This window comes from Vipera ursinii, assembly GCF_947247035.1.
Source record: "Vipera ursinii genome assembly, chromosome: 1".
Classification (NCBI taxonomy): domain Eukaryota; kingdom Metazoa; phylum Chordata; class Lepidosauria; order Squamata; family Viperidae; genus Vipera; species Vipera ursinii.
Genome location: NC_139512.1, coordinates 355,967,386 through 355,984,883, shown reverse-complemented (window position 1 = coordinate 355,984,883; position 17,498 = coordinate 355,967,386). Strand labels below are relative to the sequence as shown.

Here is a 17,498-nt window from a genome sequence, read left to right as displayed (position 1 = left end):
ATTTATGCTTGGACTGCATTTTGCAAGGGGGGGGGGGTTAAGGGTGACGTCCTAAGTCTTTTGCTGCAGTTGGGGAGTTGCATTCCTGGATTCAGCTGCACAGGTATTGGCAAGGGCAGACCTAAATTTGTCATCCGTCACTAAAAACAGCCTCTCTCGTGTTCTTTTGCAGTGAGAGGTAAAGAGCACCAGAAGCCAGCAGAAGTCAGGGAAATTAAAGGTAAATTCCCCCCTTTCCCCCCCCCCCCACTTTGCTAGCAGCTTAATTCTGCGTGGTTGCCATTGTATTACAAATGCTCCTCAATGCTCTGGATGGCCAGCTCCAGTCTGCACACTTAAGTACACCTAGTCCTCGACTTATGACCACAGTTGAGCTTGGGGTTTTGCTAGTCACTCATTAAGGTCCTAACTCGAGTCACCAACTGACTGGGCTCGGTTTTATGACCATTTTTGTGATGGCAAGTCGCTGTGGCCATCAAGCCAGTCACGTGGTCGTGAGTCCAAATCCAGAGTGTCCAGTGGGTGTTTTTTGGCTGTGGGACATTGCAAGCCGCTTGCCAAAGGCCTGGAATGCAATCACGTGACCACGTGGGTGGTGTAGCAGTTGTAACTTAATTAGGAATTAAATAGAATTAAGCAGTCGTAGCCAGTTTGATCTAGCCTTTAAGGCACCAGCCCAGAAAGTGGGTGACGGTGAATTTTAGTCCCGCCTTAGCCATGAAAGCCAGCTGGGTGACTTTGGGCCAATCACCAGGAGGCGGTGAGTTCTAGTCCCGCCTTAGCCATGAAAGCCAGCTGGGTGACTTTCGGCCAATCACCAGGAGACAGTAAGTTTTGGTCCCGCCTTAGCCATGAAAGCCAGCTGGGTGACTTTGGGCCAATCTCCAGGAGACTGTGAGTTCTAGTCCCGCCTTAGCCACGAAAGCCAGCTGGGTGACTTTGGGCCAATCGCCAGGAGGCAGTGAGTTCTAGTCCCGCCTTAGTCATGAAAGCCAGCTGGGTGACTTTGGGCCAATCTCCAGGAGGCAGTGAGTTCTAGTGCCGCCTTAGCCATGAAAGCCAGCTGGGTGACTTTGGGCCAATCTCCAGGAGACTGTGAGTTCTAGTCCCGCCTTAGTCATGAAAGCCAGCTGGGTGAATTTGGGCCAATCTCCAGGAGGCAGTGAGTTCTAGTCCCGCCTTAGCCACGAAAGCCAGCTGGGTGACTTTGGGCCAATCTCCAGGAGGCAGTGAGTTCTAGTCCCGCCTTAGTCATGAAAGCCAGCTGGGTGACTTTGGGCCAGTCCTTCTCTCTCAACCCAGCCAACTTCGCAGGGTTGTTGTGGGGAACGGGGAGGAGGTAAGTGTTGTTGGATATGTTCCCCGCCTTCAGTTATTTGTAAAATAAGGGCAGGATACAACTAGAATAAACAAACCTCATGTGTAATTTATTTTTTGAATCCATCGTAATTTTCAAGGGTTGTTAAGCAAGCGGTCATAATTCAAGGACTACCTCTGCTGGACATGCCTCTTTTACCGTCACTGGTGTGTGAGCATATCCGGCTGCTAGGAGAGAGAGGCTGGCACTTACAAAGATGGCAAAAAGGCCGACACTGCTACCCAAGGCAGGTGGGAACAGTTCATTTAATGGCCGTTCAAAGTTGCAACGGCACTGGGGGGAAAAAATGTGACTCGCGGCCCTTTTTCACAGTTACGACCGTTGCGGCATCCTCAACGGTCCCCTGATCAAAATCCAGTTGCTTGGCAAGTGGTTCATATTTATGACGGTTTTATTTTTATTTTTATTTATTTTTATTCCATTTATATCCCGCCCTTCTCCGAAGACTCAGGGCGGCTTACAAGCTTAGCAGTAGCCTTCATTCTATGTATATGCCTGCTTATTAGGGCTTTCACACACCCACCCAAGCGTCATTATTACAAAGTCAGCTTAATTGCCCCCAACAATCTGGGTCCTCATTTTACCTACCTTGGAAGGATGGAAGGCTGAGTCAACCTTGAGCCTGGTGGGACTCGAACCTGCACTAATTGCAGGCAGCTGGTGTTACTTAAGGAGGCATTAGCCCACTGCTCCACCAAGGATAGGTTGCCCTATCCCGCGCTCCCATGTTCCGCTTTTGTGGCCTTTTGTGACAAGGGAAGTCAGCTTCTCTTAACAACCACGTTACTGACTTAAACGATTCACTGAATGACTGTGACAAGGAGAGTCGTACAACAGGGCAAAGCTCACTTCACAAACGTTTCACCGAGCCTCATAAACCTGAGGCTCAGCTGAGGTCGTAACCCGAGGACTACCTGTGTTATAAAACTCGTGTTGTGCAAGGGCACACTCAACTCTGCCGTTCTTTCCGCCTGAAGCCGGCGGCAATAATCCTGCAAATGGTCTGGAATTAAATTTTCAAGTCGTTTTTCTTTTTCTTTTTTCTTTTTTTTAACCCTGACATTCAAATTTGCTCCAAGGGTATCGTAAACTGTCCAATTTTATCTGGATTTGACCTTGAACATGCTGACAGCAGAGTTCCCCCATGATTTGGGGTTTGTGGCCTGGAGAGGGGGGGGGAAGAAGAAGGGATGTTTTTTGGGGGGGGGTTAAAGGCACATGCGTGAGTGCGCATGAACACCCATTGCTCGCCTGAATGGGGCCGTGAGCACTCGCACGAGTGGGGCCACAAACAGCCACAGTGCTTGCGCGAATGAGGCCGCGAAGGCCCACGGTGATGCTGGTGCGAGTGTGGTCGCACACCGCATGCATTGGCTAGCCAGCCACTCGCACGTCCCAGGTTGGGGCTTCTAAAGTGAGGTGGGCTGGGCACTGTATCCTGTTTCTGTCACATTTCAGACATTCGGGCCAAAATTAATTTGCTTTCCTTTCCTGTTTGCAGAGTCTGGAGCGGCTCAGATGCCCGGCAACTTTGGTGAGATGCCCCCATCCCAGAAAACCTGAATTTCCCAGGAATTAGGAACTGAATTGCCCTCCGTTTCTGCAAATGTCCATCATCTTTTACCATTAGGACAGGGCCCCCCCAATCTATGGGCCACAGGGCAGGCTGGCCAGTGCGCGTGCACTCACCCCCACTCGCACTGTCACCCGCGGACCCATTTGTACATGCGTGCGAGGCTAGCGCCTGCACAAAAATGACAGCTAGCACACGCGGGTTTCCGCAGCCCATTTGTGCAAGCACACTGGGGCTAGCAGCGGCAGTGTCTAGCGCCTATGCGCAAAAGGGGGCCAATAGCCTGCGCGTGTTACACAACCCACTTGGGCATGCGCATGGGGGTAGCAGTGGCGGCAGCTAGCACCTGCTTGCACGTGCAAACGGGGATGGCTAGCACCATGCGGGTTTCAAGGCCCGTTCGCGCATGCGCATGGGGCTAGCAGCGGCAACTAGCATCTGCACACCTACACCAGTGGGGCCACTAGCACCGTGTGCGTGTGCTCTGCCCTGTTTCTGCACACGTGCGTGCATGTACGTAATTTTCCCAGCTCCTCCCTTTCCCTCCAAGTCGCCAGCATGAAAACTTTGGTGACCTCTGGATTAGGAGATTCCGTTCAAATGCACTTCCCTAGTCTCCGTTAACGGGCAGTCCTCAACTTACGACCACAATCAGAACCGGAGTTTCCATTGCTAAGTAACACAGCTGCTATGAATTGAGTCGCACCCCATTTTACGACCTGTTTTGGCCACCGTTATTCGGCCGATCGCTGGAGTCCTGAAGTTAGAAAGGCACCGCAAAAGGTGACGTACGACCATTTTTTCCCATTTGGGACCATTACAGTATCCCCATGGTTACGTGATCAAAATTCAGACACTTTCGCAACCTGTTTATATTTACGACGGTCACAGTGTCCTGGGGGTGTCATGTGATCCCTTTTTGGGACCTTCTTACAAGCAAAGTCAAGGGGAAAACCAGATTCACAACAACCGTGTTACTAACTTCAACAGTGGCAAGAAAGATCGTAAAATGGGGCAAGATTCTCTTAACAACCATGTTACTAGCTTAACAGTGGCAAGAGAGGTCGTAAAATGGGGTAAGGGTCACTTAACAACTATCTTGCTCAGCAACATAAATTTTCAGCTCAGTTGTGGTTGCAAGTTGAGGATCACCTGTATAAACAACACAGGCAGGGTGTCTGGTCTGGCAGCCCCTGCAAGACCAACCCAGGTTTTAGCTCACAAAAGCAGCATCACCTTGTGGTTCCCTTTCCAGCCGCAGCACCAGGATATTCCCCACAGAGAGGTACCAGGAGCCATGCCTTGCTCGAGGCAGCCGGACCAAGCCACGTGGCTATCAATGCCATCTCGGCCAACATGGAGTCCTGCAGCAGTCGCACGGCAGCCCTTAAGAAGCAGCCCAGCCACATGGAAGCTGCCCATTTTGGAGACCTGGGTGAGCGTGGTCCCTTTTTTCTGGTTTAGCTGGGTCCAAACACCTCGTGAGCATGTAGAGACCTGAAATATCCTAATGGGTCCCTGTAAGAAAGTGATGGATTGATTGATTCAGTTTGGTCAAGTGATTGAGGCACCAGACTAGAAGCCAGGAGACGGTGAGTTCTAGTCCCAGGTTAGTCATGAAAGCCAGCTGGGTGACTTTGGGCCAATCGCCAGGAGACGGTGAGTTCTAGTCCCGCCTTAGGCATGAAAGCAGGCTGGGTGACTTTGGGCCAATCGCCAGGAGATGGTGAGTTCTAGTCCCGCCTTAGGCATCAAAGCCAGCTTGGTGACTGGGCCAATCGCCAGGAGACGATGAGTTCTAGTCCTGCCTTAGGCATGAAAGCCAGCTGAGTGACTTTGGGCCAATCGCTAGGAGACGGTGAGTTCTAGTCCCGCCTTAGGCATGAAAGCCAGCTGGGTGACTTTGGGCCAATCGCCAGGAGACGGTGAGTTCTAGTCCCGCTTTAGTCATGAAAGGTGCCTGGGTGACTTTGGGCCAATCATTAGGGGATTGTGACTTCTAGTCCCAGTTTAGGCATGAACGCAAGGTAAGTAACTTTTGGTCAACCCATTTTACCACCTTTATGACTTGCAACCGTAATAGGAAGCTTCCATAGCCCAAGGACTACCTGTCTTGTAAATTAGTTAAAAATACGCACATCAGATTCTTCCTGACAAAGATACCCACCCCGGCCTCTGCTTAAATCAACTCAAGGCAGATGTGCCTTGTGAGACATGCTGGGGCGGCCTCCTCCCCAGCAGCCTCGCCGACCACCTTTGAGCTTGCCTCCGCTCCACTTTCTGTGCCCTGGGATCAGGTCGGGGAGGTAGCTGTTCCTCATGGGAGGGGATCTGCTGCCTCTCCACACCACTGCCTGTCTGCAGCTGATCCTCTCCCGTTTTTGCGAGGGCAGGTAGCTGCCCATCAGTTCGACCACCTCCCCCAGTGCCGGAGGGGCCTGGGACAGCGTCGTTCTCAGCCCCTGGACTCCCAGACAATCCAGCGGAGAAGCCCCATCCTCACTGGACGGTCCTGCTTTCAACTCCTCCTCCTCCTCCGAACTGGGATCCGATGGGGCCATGACGGAGATGTTTTAATCGGGTGCCTCTCTACAAACTCGGAGAACGTCTCTCCCCGGTACCGGTCAAGTTTTGAAGCGTTCTTTCGCTGGTGTGACAATTATTGGTTCTCAGCTTGCCAACGAGCTTGGTGGGCAGGGAAGCTATTGGAATGCAGACTTCCAAGATGGACCACGAGAGTCAAGGACGATCCACCCAGGTCCTGGCCAGGCCGAGGGTATTTTCTCAAAACGATTTTTTTTTTTTTGCATTTGATTGGACGCACTCAATAAAGTTTTACATTAAAGAGATCAGAATGTCTTGGAAGATGTTTACCTGGTTGGGCGCGCCAGCTGGAACCTTGACACGATCCCCCTCCTCACCTCCTCTCCCTCTCTTTTTTTCTCTAGGCCGCTCCTGCCTGGATTACCAAGCTCAAGACAGCAAGTCAAGCCTGTCTAAGACGCTGGCACAAGTCCTGCGCGACCCCGTGGCCCTCCCGTACTTCACCCAGTACATGGAGCTCCACCGTATGGAACACTTGGTCCGATTCTGGCTGGAAGCCGAGGCTTTTCGCTCCGCCACCTGGTCCCGCATCCGAGCACACAGCTTGAACACGGTGAAGCACAGCTCCTTGGCCGAGCCGGTGTCCCCTTGCCTGCGGCAGCAGGACCCTCCCGCCTTTCCCCCCCTCGGCGAGTCGCTTAATGGAGGACTGGATGACCGCTGCCCTACCGAGCCCTCTCCGGCATGTTTGAACCGGCCAACGTTGACTCTTCGGAACCATTTGCTGCTTGGCCAAGGCGGGGACATGCCCCCTTTGGGGTTGACCCCGTCAGAAGACGAGGAGTGTCCTGTCCCGACTGACTCTCTAGATCCTTCCACGGTCTCGGCGTCCAGTAGAAATAGTCCTTCCTTTGCACTAAGGGACATGTCAGGAAAACTCATGAAAAGTAAGCCCCATCCAGGGTCTTTCCAAGTAGATTCCAGGGACATCCTCATTTAAGGACCTACGGGTAGTCCTCGACGTACGACCACCGTTGAGCCCAAAACCTCTGTTGCTAAGTGGAATATTTGCCCCACTTTACGTCCTTTCTTGCCTCAGCTGCTAAGGGAGTCACTGCAGTCGTTAAATTAGTCAAACCCTTGTTAAAATAATAATAATAATAAAGTTGGAAGGGACCTTGGAGGTCATCTAGTCCAACCCCCTGCTCAGGCATGAAACCCTATACCATTTCGGACAAATGGCTGTCCAGTCTCTTGTTAAAAACTTCCAGTGTTGGAGCTTTCACAGCTTCTGGAGGCAGGTTGTTCCACTGGTTAATTGTTCTCACAGTCAGGAAGTTTCTCCTTAGTTCCAGGTTGCTTCTCTCCTTGATTAGTTTCCATCCGTTGCTTCTTGTCCGGCCTTCGGGCGCTTTGGAAAATAGCTTGACTCCCTCTTCTTTGGGGCAGCCCCTGAGATACTGGAACGCTGCTATTTTTATTTATTATTATTATTATTATTATTATTATTATTATTATTATTATTATTATTATCATCATCATCATCATCATCATCATCATCATCATTATTATTATTATTATTATTATTATTATTATTATTATTATTATTATTATTCTTTATTATAATCTGACCTTCCCCATGGATTTTGCTTGCCAAAAGGTCACAAAAGGGGATTCACGTGATCCCAGGACACTGCGACCGTCATAAATACGAGTCAGTAGCCAAGGGTCTGAATTTTGATCACACAGCCACAGGGATGCTGCCGCGGTCATAAGTGTGAGAAACGGTGATAAGCCGCTTTTTTTTTTCAGGGGCGTTGTAACTTCGAACAAGTCACTAAGTGAATACCTGACTTACAACGGTTCATTTTGTGCGAGGGCTGGCTCTTTGTACAGAAAACAGCCTGTCCCATTTGCTTAGTTTCACTGGGTAGAAATGGCGGAGGGCACGGCAGTCTTCCAACTACACTTAAACTATTTATTTATTTATTTATTTATTAAATTTGTATACCGCCCTTCTCCCGAAGGACTCAGGGCAGTGAACAGGGCAATACATATCCAAAAACAAGATACAAAAATTAAAAGCGATTAAACAAAATGCCCACTACAACTCCCAGGTGTCCTTTCCAAAATGGGTAGTGACGCTTTGATGCTGGAAGGATAGAGGCTCCATCTGCCTGCCATGGAACGAAGAGAGTAGGTCTTCCCCCCCCATAAAGGTAAGGTAAAGGTTCCCCTGCACATGCGTGCTAGTCGTTTCCAACTCTAGGGGCCGGTGCTCATCTCCGTTTCAAAGCCGAAGAGCCAGCGCTTGTCCGAGGATGTCTCCGTGGTCATGTGGCCGACATGACTAGACGCCAAAGGCGCACGGAACGCTGTTACCTTCCCACTGGAGTGGTCCCTATTTTTCTACTTGCATTTTTACGTGCTTTCGAACTGCTAGGCTGGCAGAAGCTGGGACGAGTAACAGGCGCTCACTCTGCTACGCGGCACTCGGGATTCGACCCGCCAAACTGCCGATCCTTCTGATCGATAAGCTCAGCGTCCTAACCCACTGAGCCACCGCATCCCCCCATACCCCCCAGCCAATTACAGGTACTCCTCAGTTTGCAGTCGTAGTTGGGACCTGCAACTGAGGTCGCTAAGCAAAGCAGTCGATAAGTGGGCTTTTGTTTTCCCCACTCTCCCACCCTATGCATGTTCGTTCCGGCTCTGGGATAATTAGCTTAGGGCGAATGAAAGCTTATAGTTACAGACTTTGGAGAGGAAAGGATTTCAGGAGAGTAAGCAGATACACCCAATGGAGAGTACAGCAGGCTTGATGTGCCCCTTTTTATATCTGTTCAGCACTGGGTGCTTGCTTACTCTCTTCTGATCCCTTCCTCTCCAGTTTGAATTCTGCAATGGGTGGGAAAGAACAGTGGGTCAGGCACAGCTAGTCCTGGACTTAACAAAAGTTCATTTAGGGACTGTTGAAAGTTAACAACGGCACTGGACAAAGTGACAGACGACCGTTTTCCACACTGTAGGGCAGGGCTCTTCAAACTTGGCGCTTTTATGACTTGTGGACTTCAACTCCCAGAATTCCTCAGCCAGGCACACTGGCTGAGGAATTCTGGGAGTTGAAGTCCACAAGTCATGAAAGGGCCAAGTTTGAAGACCCCTGCTGTAGGGCATCCCTACAGTCACATGTCAAGAATTCAGATGCTTGGCAACCGGCTCGTATTTATGACGGTCGCAGTGTCCCGGGGTCACGTATTTCGCAAACTGCTGACAGGCCAAGTCAACAAGGAAGGAAGCCACTTAACAACCGTGTTGCTAACTTGAGTGCGGTAATTCATTGAACAGCTGTGGCCAGAAAGGTCGTAAAGTGGGGCAAAGTCCACTTAGCCAATGCGTCGCTGAGCCGCTGGAATTTGGGGCTCCGTTGCTGTCGTAAGTCTGTAACGTGTGATTAAGGGACGCTGCAAAAGGTGCAAATTGGTTGAAAGTTGAGTTGTGTTTTTTTTTTCAGCGTCCTTGTAACTTTGAAGGGTCGGTGAACGAGTCAGTCGGTAAGCGAGGACCACTTGTGTGGGATAACAGAAGGAGGGGAAGAAAATGCAGGCAAGACGGGCCATTCGCTGGGATACAGGCGGTCCTCGACTTACGACCAGTGGCTTAGTGGCTGTTGAAAGTTAACGGCAAATCCCGAAAGTCGGACTTTCGTGCCCGGTTTTGAGGTTCCGACGTCCCCCTTCTCCCCCCTCCCAATCAATGTGACCATATCGCAGCCAGCCTGCATTTACGGCCACTTGCAGCATCGCGCAGTCGCATGCCTGCAATTTACCACAAGTTTACTTCCGATGAAACAATACGCTCTCTTTAACAACCATGGCGTTCGCTTAACGGCTACTGCAAAAACAACAACAACAACTGGGCATTAAAATCAGACTAGGTCGTATGATAACCAATTTTTACCACCGTCATTTTGTGCGCTCAATTATGGGGTGTCATTTTGGGCGCCCTCGTGGCCTCAATTGAGACCCGAGGACCGCCTGGGACAGTCCGACAGGGAGGAAGACCCCCGTTTCTGAAAAGACCCAGCAACGAGTGACTTAATTGCCAGCGCAAAAGAGATTTGCTCTTTCACCAAAAAAACAGTCCCAGTTCAGTTTTCGTCTTAGCTGGAATTGCTCGACTTTCTTCCTGGGGGAGGGTGGAACCCAAACAAACCTCCGGTTATTTATTGCGGAATTTTTTGCAAACCGGTGAACTGTTCCTTTTCCAAACTCACTGCAACCTCAGAGGAACTCCATAAGATAAGATAAAATGCAAGAGATATAAGATGTAAGATAAGATATAAGATATAAAACATGAAATGTAAGATGTAAGATAGGATGTAAGATGTAAGATGAGATGCAAGAGATATAAGATACAAGGTAAGATGTAAAATAAGATATAAAATATAAGAAGATGTAAGATATAAGATAAGATGTAAAATATAAGCTATAAAATATAAAATAAGATGTAAGATAAGATATAATGTAAGATAAGATGTAAAATAAGATATAAGATATAAAATATAGGATGTAAGGTAAGATATAAGATGAAAGATGTAAGATATAAAATATAAGAAGATGAAAGATAAGATGTAAGATGATGTAAAATATTTATTTATTTAATTCAATTCATATACCGCTCTTTTCCCGAAGGACTCAGGGCAGTGTTTACAGGGCAAAATTAAAACACTACAATATAAAAATTAAAATAAAATTAAATCAATAGCCCCAAAATTTAAAATTAGAATTTAAAAACCTTAAAACCCCTCAGTCCAGGCCAGCTAACTCAAAAAGCCAGGTTTTTAGGTCCCGGTGAAATGAACAAAGGTCGGGGGCGATCCGGAGTTCCACCGGCAATTGATTCCATAGGGCAGGCACGCCCACAGAGAACGCCCTCCCCCTGGGGATCGCCCGCCGGCATTCCCTGACCGGCGGGACCCTGAGGAGGCCCTCCCTGTGGGAGCGCACAGGACGATGGGAAGTTGATGCTGGCAGCAGGTGCTCCCGTAAGTAATCCAGACCCATGCCATTTAGGGCTTTATAGGTCATCACCAGCACCTTGAATCTCACCCGGAGGGCAACCGGAAGCCAATGCAGCTCGCGGAGAAGAGGTGTTACATGGGAGTATCGGGAGACTCCCATCACAACTCGCGCGGCTGCATTCTGCACCAGCTGAAGCCTCAGGGGCAGCCCCATGTAGAGAGCATTGCAGTAGTCTATCCGGGAGGTCACGAGCACATGAGTGTGTAGGGCATCTCGGTCCAGATAGGGCCGCAACTGGCGCACCAGGCGAACCTGGGCAAAAGCCCCCCCCCTGGCCACGGCTCCTATATGATCTTCCAAACTGAGCCGTGAGTCCAGGAGGACGCCCAAGTTGCGGGCCCTATCAGCAGGCGGGTAACACCTCACCCCCCATAGTTAAAGATGGAAAAGACTGGTTCATCCGAGATGCCGGTATGCACAGCCACTCGGTCTTGGCGGGATTGAGTCGAAGCCTGTTTCTCCCCATCCAGACCCTCACCGCCTCCAGGCAACGGGACATCACGTCGAGGGCATCACCGGGTTGATCGGGTGGAAATAAAAAGTTGGGTATCATCAGCGTACTGATGATACCCCACCCCGAAACCACGAATGATCTCGCCCAGCGGCTTCATATAGATGTTGAACAGGAGGGGAGAGAGAACCGACCCCTGAGGAACTCCACAAACGAGAGGCCTCGGGGCGGACCTCTGCCCTCCCGTCAACACCGACTGCGAGCGGCCCAGGAGGTAGGAGGAGAACCACTGTATAAGATAAGATAAAATATAAAATAAGATGTAAGATAAGCTGTAAGATAAGGTGTAAAATAAAATAAGATAAAAGATATAAGATCTAAAATATAAGACAAGGATGTAAGATGATATATAAGATGTAAAATAAGATAAGATAAAATATATAAGATGTAAGATGAAATATAAGATGTAAAATAAGATAACAAGAAAAGATGTAAGATGTAAGATGAAATATAAGATGTAAAGATAAGATATAAAATATAAGAAGATGAAAGATAAGATATAAGTTGTAAGATGATGTAAAATATAAGATAAGATATAAAATATAAGATACAAGATGTAAAATAAGATAAAAGATTTAAGATATAAGATCTAAAATATAAGATAAGATGTAAGATGAAATATAAGGTTTAAGATAAGATGTAAAATAAGATAAGATAAAAGATATAAGATGTAAGATGAAATATAAGATGTAAGATAAGATGTAAAATAAGATAACATAAGATAAAAGATATAAAATATAAGATAAAAGATATAAGAAGAGTTTTATTGTCATTTTTTAACTCTGGGCACACACGGGCACGCCTTAAAAATGAAATTCTGCTGCCTGCTCTCAAAAGTGTACACAGACATAACACACCTATAAACTAGCTATAAACATATGTACATGCCTACACCCTAACCTATAAATGCATATCAATATTAATCCCTGCCCCTCTTGAATACATAGCGGAAAGAGGAAGCTTGGGAAGTGATACTGTAGGGAACAGAAACCGTGGCTGAATCCGGATGTTCGGTAGCAGAAGTGGGCCCAATCCACCGTCCCTTTTCTCTCTCTCTCTCTCTCTCTCTCTCTTCCCTCCTCCCCCTCCAGGTATTGAACGGGACGCAGTGAGCATTTTTACCAAATACATCTCTCCCGATGCTGCTAAGCCAATACCCATTACCGAGCTGATGAGGAATGACATTGTGGGTAAGACGTCGCACTCCCATCTGGCAGGGTAGCAAAACTTGGGGAGATTGGGGCCGCCACCACCACCCCGTTTCAAACCCTTGCGCCCCCAAGTGCCTGCTCTGCTTCTCTGCTTGCACGTGGGCCAGCCGCGTGCCGCCTCCTGTTTCTTTCCCCCTTTGCCATCAACTCTTTGACACTAACGGGAATGTCTTCTGGTGAAATTTCAGCCAAGATCTGCGGGGAAGATGGACAGGTGGACCCCAACTGCTTCGTCATGGCACAGTCCATGGTCTTCAACGCCATGGAAGAAGAGTAAGTCCACTCTTCTTTAAATCCAATGAAGCTTTGCGCGCACCGGTTCCTAGATTTGACTTGTGGGGGGTCCCTGGTGCCCTCTGAGCTGGGTGGTTTTTCCTGCAGACGGCTCATGACCCAACTAGGTAACATCCTCAGTGCTAGAAGGGAGGGGGATTTGAGCAAGAGGAGGAGGAAGAGGAGAACTGTGGGGTCCTTGGTGCTCTCTGAGCAGGGTGGTTTCCTTGCAGACATTTCATGACCCCACTAGATAAAATCATCAGTGCTAGAAGGGAGTGGGTTTGCAAGGAGGAGGACTGTGGGGTCCTTGGTGCTCTCTGAGCTTGGTGGTTTTCTTTACAGACATTTCATGACCCAACTAGCTAACATCAACAGGGCTGCAAGGGAGAGTGGTTTGACGAAGGGAAGAGGAGGAGGAGGAGGAGGAGGAAGGGAGAGAGACTGTGGGGTCCTTGGTGCTCTCTGAGCTTGGCGGTTTTCTTGCAGACATTTCATGACCCTACTGGGCAACATCATCAGTGCTAGGAGGGAGGAGGAAGAATGTGGGGTCCTTGACTCTGAGCTTGGTGGTTTTCTTGCAGACATTTCACGACCCTATTGCAGACATGTCAAACACAAGGCCCGGGGGCCGGATCTGGCCCACGAAGTGGTTTCATGCGGCCCGCGAAGCCATCCTGGAAACAGTGAGGGAACGGCCCCCGCTGCCTTCGCCCTGGCCCAGAGACCCTCCTCCTGCCAGAGACCCTCAGATCTGTCCCACTCCTGCCCAGGCCCCCATAGGCACCCTTGATGCGAACGATGTAGAGCTGGCCACGCCCACCCAGTAGGCCATACGCACTCTAGCCACGCCCACCCAGTAGGCCACGCCCACCCGGCCCCCTGAGGGCAACCGCAATGCTGATGCGGCCCTCAATGAAATTGAGTTTGACACCCCAGCCCTACTGGATAGCATCATCAGTGCTAGAAAGGAATGAGGTTTGCAGAGCAGAGGAGGACGGCGACTGTGGGGTCCTCGGTGCCCTCTGAGCTTGGATGTTCTCTTGCAGACGTTTCATGACCCAACTAGGGAACGTCATCAGTGCTGGAAGGGGTTTATGGAGAGGAGGAGGAGGAGGAGGAGGAGAAGAGGAAGGGAAAAGGGTGAGGAGGAAGGGGAGGAGGACTGTGGGGTCCTTGGTTCTCTCTGAGCTCGGCTGTTTTCCTGCAGACGTTTCATGACCCAACTAGGGAACATCATCAGTGCTAGAAGTGGTGGTGGTGGTTTGCTCTCACTGGCTTGCCCTGTCAAGTGTTAGTAGGACTCCTTAAAGCTTCCTGGATTAGGCTGTTGTTTACTGTTGGATTGTTTGTCCGAGTGGTTAGTTCCTTGACTGGGAGGTTGCTTATTGCTTGATTGTTGGTCGAGTCGAGGTGTCGATCTCTGCTCACCTGGGTGTTGATTGCTGACAAGGAGGCATTTTCATCTGTGTTTTGTTTCCTCCTTTGTTTTCTTGGTCGTCTTCTCTCGAATGCCGTGTAAACGTTGTTGATCTCTCTGTGCCTGTTGATGAGCAATGGTTCCGCCTGCCAGGCTTCCAGGAATTCTAGCGTTTTTTGGACTTAACCTTGGTCTACGATGCTCACAGCATTCCCATATACGACCATAATGGGCAGTGCTCCGTGACGGTCATATGTTGAGGACCGCCCACAGCAAGAAAGTTTAGATTTTAGATTTTATTAGATTTATATACCGCCCTTTCCCGAAGGACTCAGGGCGGTTTACAGGGCATTTTAAAATCACATCAATATAAAATACAAAGTTAAAAGAGAATTAAAAGATTAAATTATCCCTGAAAATAAAAACCCCAGTTAAAATTCTCAGCCTGGGTCAGAGAGCTCAAAGAGCCAAGTCTTCAGGTCCCGGCGGAATGAACGTAGGTCAGGGGCAGTCCTGAGCTCTACGGGCAGCTGGTTCCAGAGGGTAGGCGCACCCACAGAAAAGGACCTCTCCCTGGGTGTTATCCGCCGGCAATCTTTTACCGGCGGCACCCTGAGAAGGCCCTCCATCTGCGAGCGCACTGGACGAAGGGAACTTGATGCTGGCAGCAGGTGTTCCCTCAAATATCCCGGACCCAAGCCATTCAGGGCTTTATAGGTCATCACCAGCACTTTGGATCTCACCCGGAGGGCAACTGGAAGCCAATGCAACTCATGGAGTAGAGGTGTTACATGGGAGTATCGGGAGACCCCCATCACAACTCGCACAGCCGCATTCTGCACCAGTTGTAGTCTCCGAATGGTCCTCAAGGGCAGCCCCATGTAGAGAGCATTGCAATAGTCTAAACGGGAGGTCACGAGCGCATGAGTGACTGACCTGCCTGGTGCACCAACTAGATCATTTTGCCTCTCTTGATTCCTCTCCGCTCTGGCATCCAAGAAAGATCCAATCTAACATTAAGAAGGAATTTCCTGACAGTGAGATGGACTAGTCACTGGAACGAAGTTGTGGGTTCTTCATCACTGGAGTTTTTTTTTTTTTAAAGAAGAGACTGGACAACCATTTACAGTACCTGAAATGGCATAGGGCTTCCTGCTTGAGCAGGGGGCTGGACTAGATGACCTCCAAGATCTCTTCCAATTGTATTTTTCCGTTAAATCAACCAGTGGAACAACCTGCCTGCAGAAGTTGGGGGTGCTCCATCACTGGAGGTTTTTCAAGAAGAGACTGGACAGCCATTGATCTGAAATGGTTTAGGCCAGGGCTCTTCAAACGTGGCCCTTTCCTGACTTGTGGACTTCAACTCCCAGCGTGCCTGGCTGAGGGATTCTGGGAGTTGAAGTCCACAAGTCACAAAAGGGCCCAGTTTAAAGACACACACAAACACCACCACCCCCGGTTTAGGCTCTCCTGGCTGAGCAAGGGGTTGGACTAGATGACCTCCAGGGAGCCTTCCAACTCTTGTTATTCTGTAATTCTGGGAAAGGAAGAGCTGATTTCTTAGCTTCTGATGGTGGAACATCCCTCTTTTTTTTTCCCCCTCCTCTCACAGGCACTTTAGCGAATTCCTGCGAAGCCATCACTTCTGCAAATACCAGATTGAGGTGCTGACGAGCGGGACCGTCTACCTAGCCGATATCCTCTTCTGCGAATCGGCCCTTTTTTATTTCTCCGAGGTGAGACGAGGCGTTCCTTCTCCTTCTCCTCCTCCTCCTCCTCCACCTCCTTCTTTTTTCAAATATGTTTTATTATTATTTTTAATGTAATCACCTTGGTAAACATCGTGTTGTCTGGGTTTATGTTTAAAAAAAACAATCCATAACAATTAGTTTCTACAATTCTATAGTCCGCCTAATAGCTTTGCTTGACGTTCTCTTCTTCCCCTCCTCCTCCTCACCTTCCTTCCGCCTTCCCTTCCCTTCTACTTCCTACCCTTTCTTTTCTTTTCCTTTCCTTCTACTTCCTTTCCCTTCTTTCCCTTTCCTTCTACTTCCTTCCCTTCCCTTTCCTTCTACTTCCTTCCCTTCCCTTTCCTTCCCTTTCCTTCTATTTCCTACCCTTTCCTTTTCTTTTCCTTTCCTTCTACTTCCTTTCCCTTCTTTCCCTTTCCTTCTACTTCCTTCCCTTCCCTTTCCTTCTACTTCCTTCCCTTCCCTTTCCTTCCCTTTCCTTCTATTTCCTACCCTTTCCTTTTCTTCCCTTCCTTCTACTTCCTTCCCTTCCCTTCTACTTCCTTTCCTTTCCTTTTTTCCCCTTTCCTTCTACTTCCTTCCCTTCCCTTCCCTTCTATTTCCTACCCTTTCCTTTTCTTCCCTTTCCTTCTACTTCCTTCCCTTCCCTTTCCTTCTACTTCCTTCCCTTCCCTTTCCTTCCCTTTCCTTCTATTTCCTACCCTTTCCTTTTCTTCCCTTCCTTCTACTTCCTTCCCTTCTCTTTCCTTCTATTTCCTACCCTTTCCCTTCTTTCCCTTCCCTTCTACTTCCTTCCCTTCCCTTTCCTTCTACTTCCTTCCCTTCCCTTTCCTTCCCTTTCCTTCTATTTCCTACCCTTTCCTTTTCTTCCCTTCCTTCTACTTCCTTCCCTTCCCTTCTACTTCCTTTCCTTTCCTTCTACTTCCTACCCTTTCCTTTTCTTCCCTTTCCTTCTACTTCCTTCCCTTCCCTTTCCTTCTATTTCCTACCCTTTCCCTTCTTTCCCTTCCCTTCTACTTCCTTCCCTTCCCTTTCCTTCTACTTCCTTCCCTTCCCTTTCCTTCCCTTTCCTTCTATTTCCTACCCTTTCCTTTTCTTCCCTTCCTTCTACTTCCTTCCCTTCCCTTCTACTTCCTTTCCTTTCCTTCTACTTCCTACCCTTTCCTTTTCTTCCCTTTCCTTCTACTTCCTTCCCTTCCCTTTCCTTCTATTTCCTACCCTTTCCCTTCTTTCCCTTCCCTTCTACTTCCTTCCCTTCCCTTTCCTTCTACTTCCTTCCCTTCCCTTTCCTTCCCTTTCCTTCTATTTCCTACCCTTTCCTTTTCTTCCCTTCCTTCTACTTCCTTCCCTTCCCTTCTACTTCCTTTCCTTTCCTTCTACTTCCTACCCTTTCCTTTTCTTCCCTTTCCTTCTACTTCCTTCCCTTCCCTTTCCTTCTATTTCCTACCCTTTCCCTTCTTTCCCTTCCCTTCTACTTCCTTCCCTTCCCTTTCCTTCTACTTCCTTCCCTTCCCTTTCCTTCCCTTTCCTTCTATTTCCTACCCTTTCCTTTTCTTCCCTTCCTTCTACTTCCTTCCCTTCCCTTCTACTTCCTTTCCTTTCCTTCTACTTCCTACCCTTTCCTTTTCTTCCCTTTCCTTCTACTTCCTTCCCTTCCCTTTCCTTCTATTTCCTACCCTTTCCCTTCTTTCCCTTCCCTTCTACTTCCTTCCCTTCCCTTTCCTTCTACTTCCTTCCCTTCCCTTTCCTTCCC

General features: G+C 48.8%; 1 protein-coding gene across 3 annotated transcripts in view; it reads left to right on the top strand.

Annotated features, from left to right (window-relative positions):
* Positions 1-17,498, top strand: part of AKAP10 (A-kinase anchoring protein 10) — a 58,014-nt gene that overhangs the window by 24,512 nt on the left and 16,004 nt on the right. For all 3 annotated transcript variants that reach the window (XR_014494461.1, XR_014494462.1, XM_083379723.1), the window contains exons 2-8: positions 173-220; positions 2,880-2,912; positions 4,207-4,386; positions 5,900-6,442; positions 12,182-12,280; positions 12,490-12,574; positions 15,607-15,730. Coding sequence is in view for 1 of the 3 variants with exons in the window: in XM_083379723.1 (XP_083235849.1) it covers positions 173-220; positions 2,880-2,912; positions 4,207-4,386; positions 5,900-6,442; positions 12,182-12,280; positions 12,490-12,574; positions 15,607-15,730 (1,112 nt within the window). In the remaining 2 variants the exon portion in view is untranslated. The remainder of the gene's footprint in view (positions 1-172; positions 221-2,879; positions 2,913-4,206; positions 4,387-5,899; positions 6,443-12,181; positions 12,281-12,489; positions 12,575-15,606; positions 15,731-17,498) is intronic.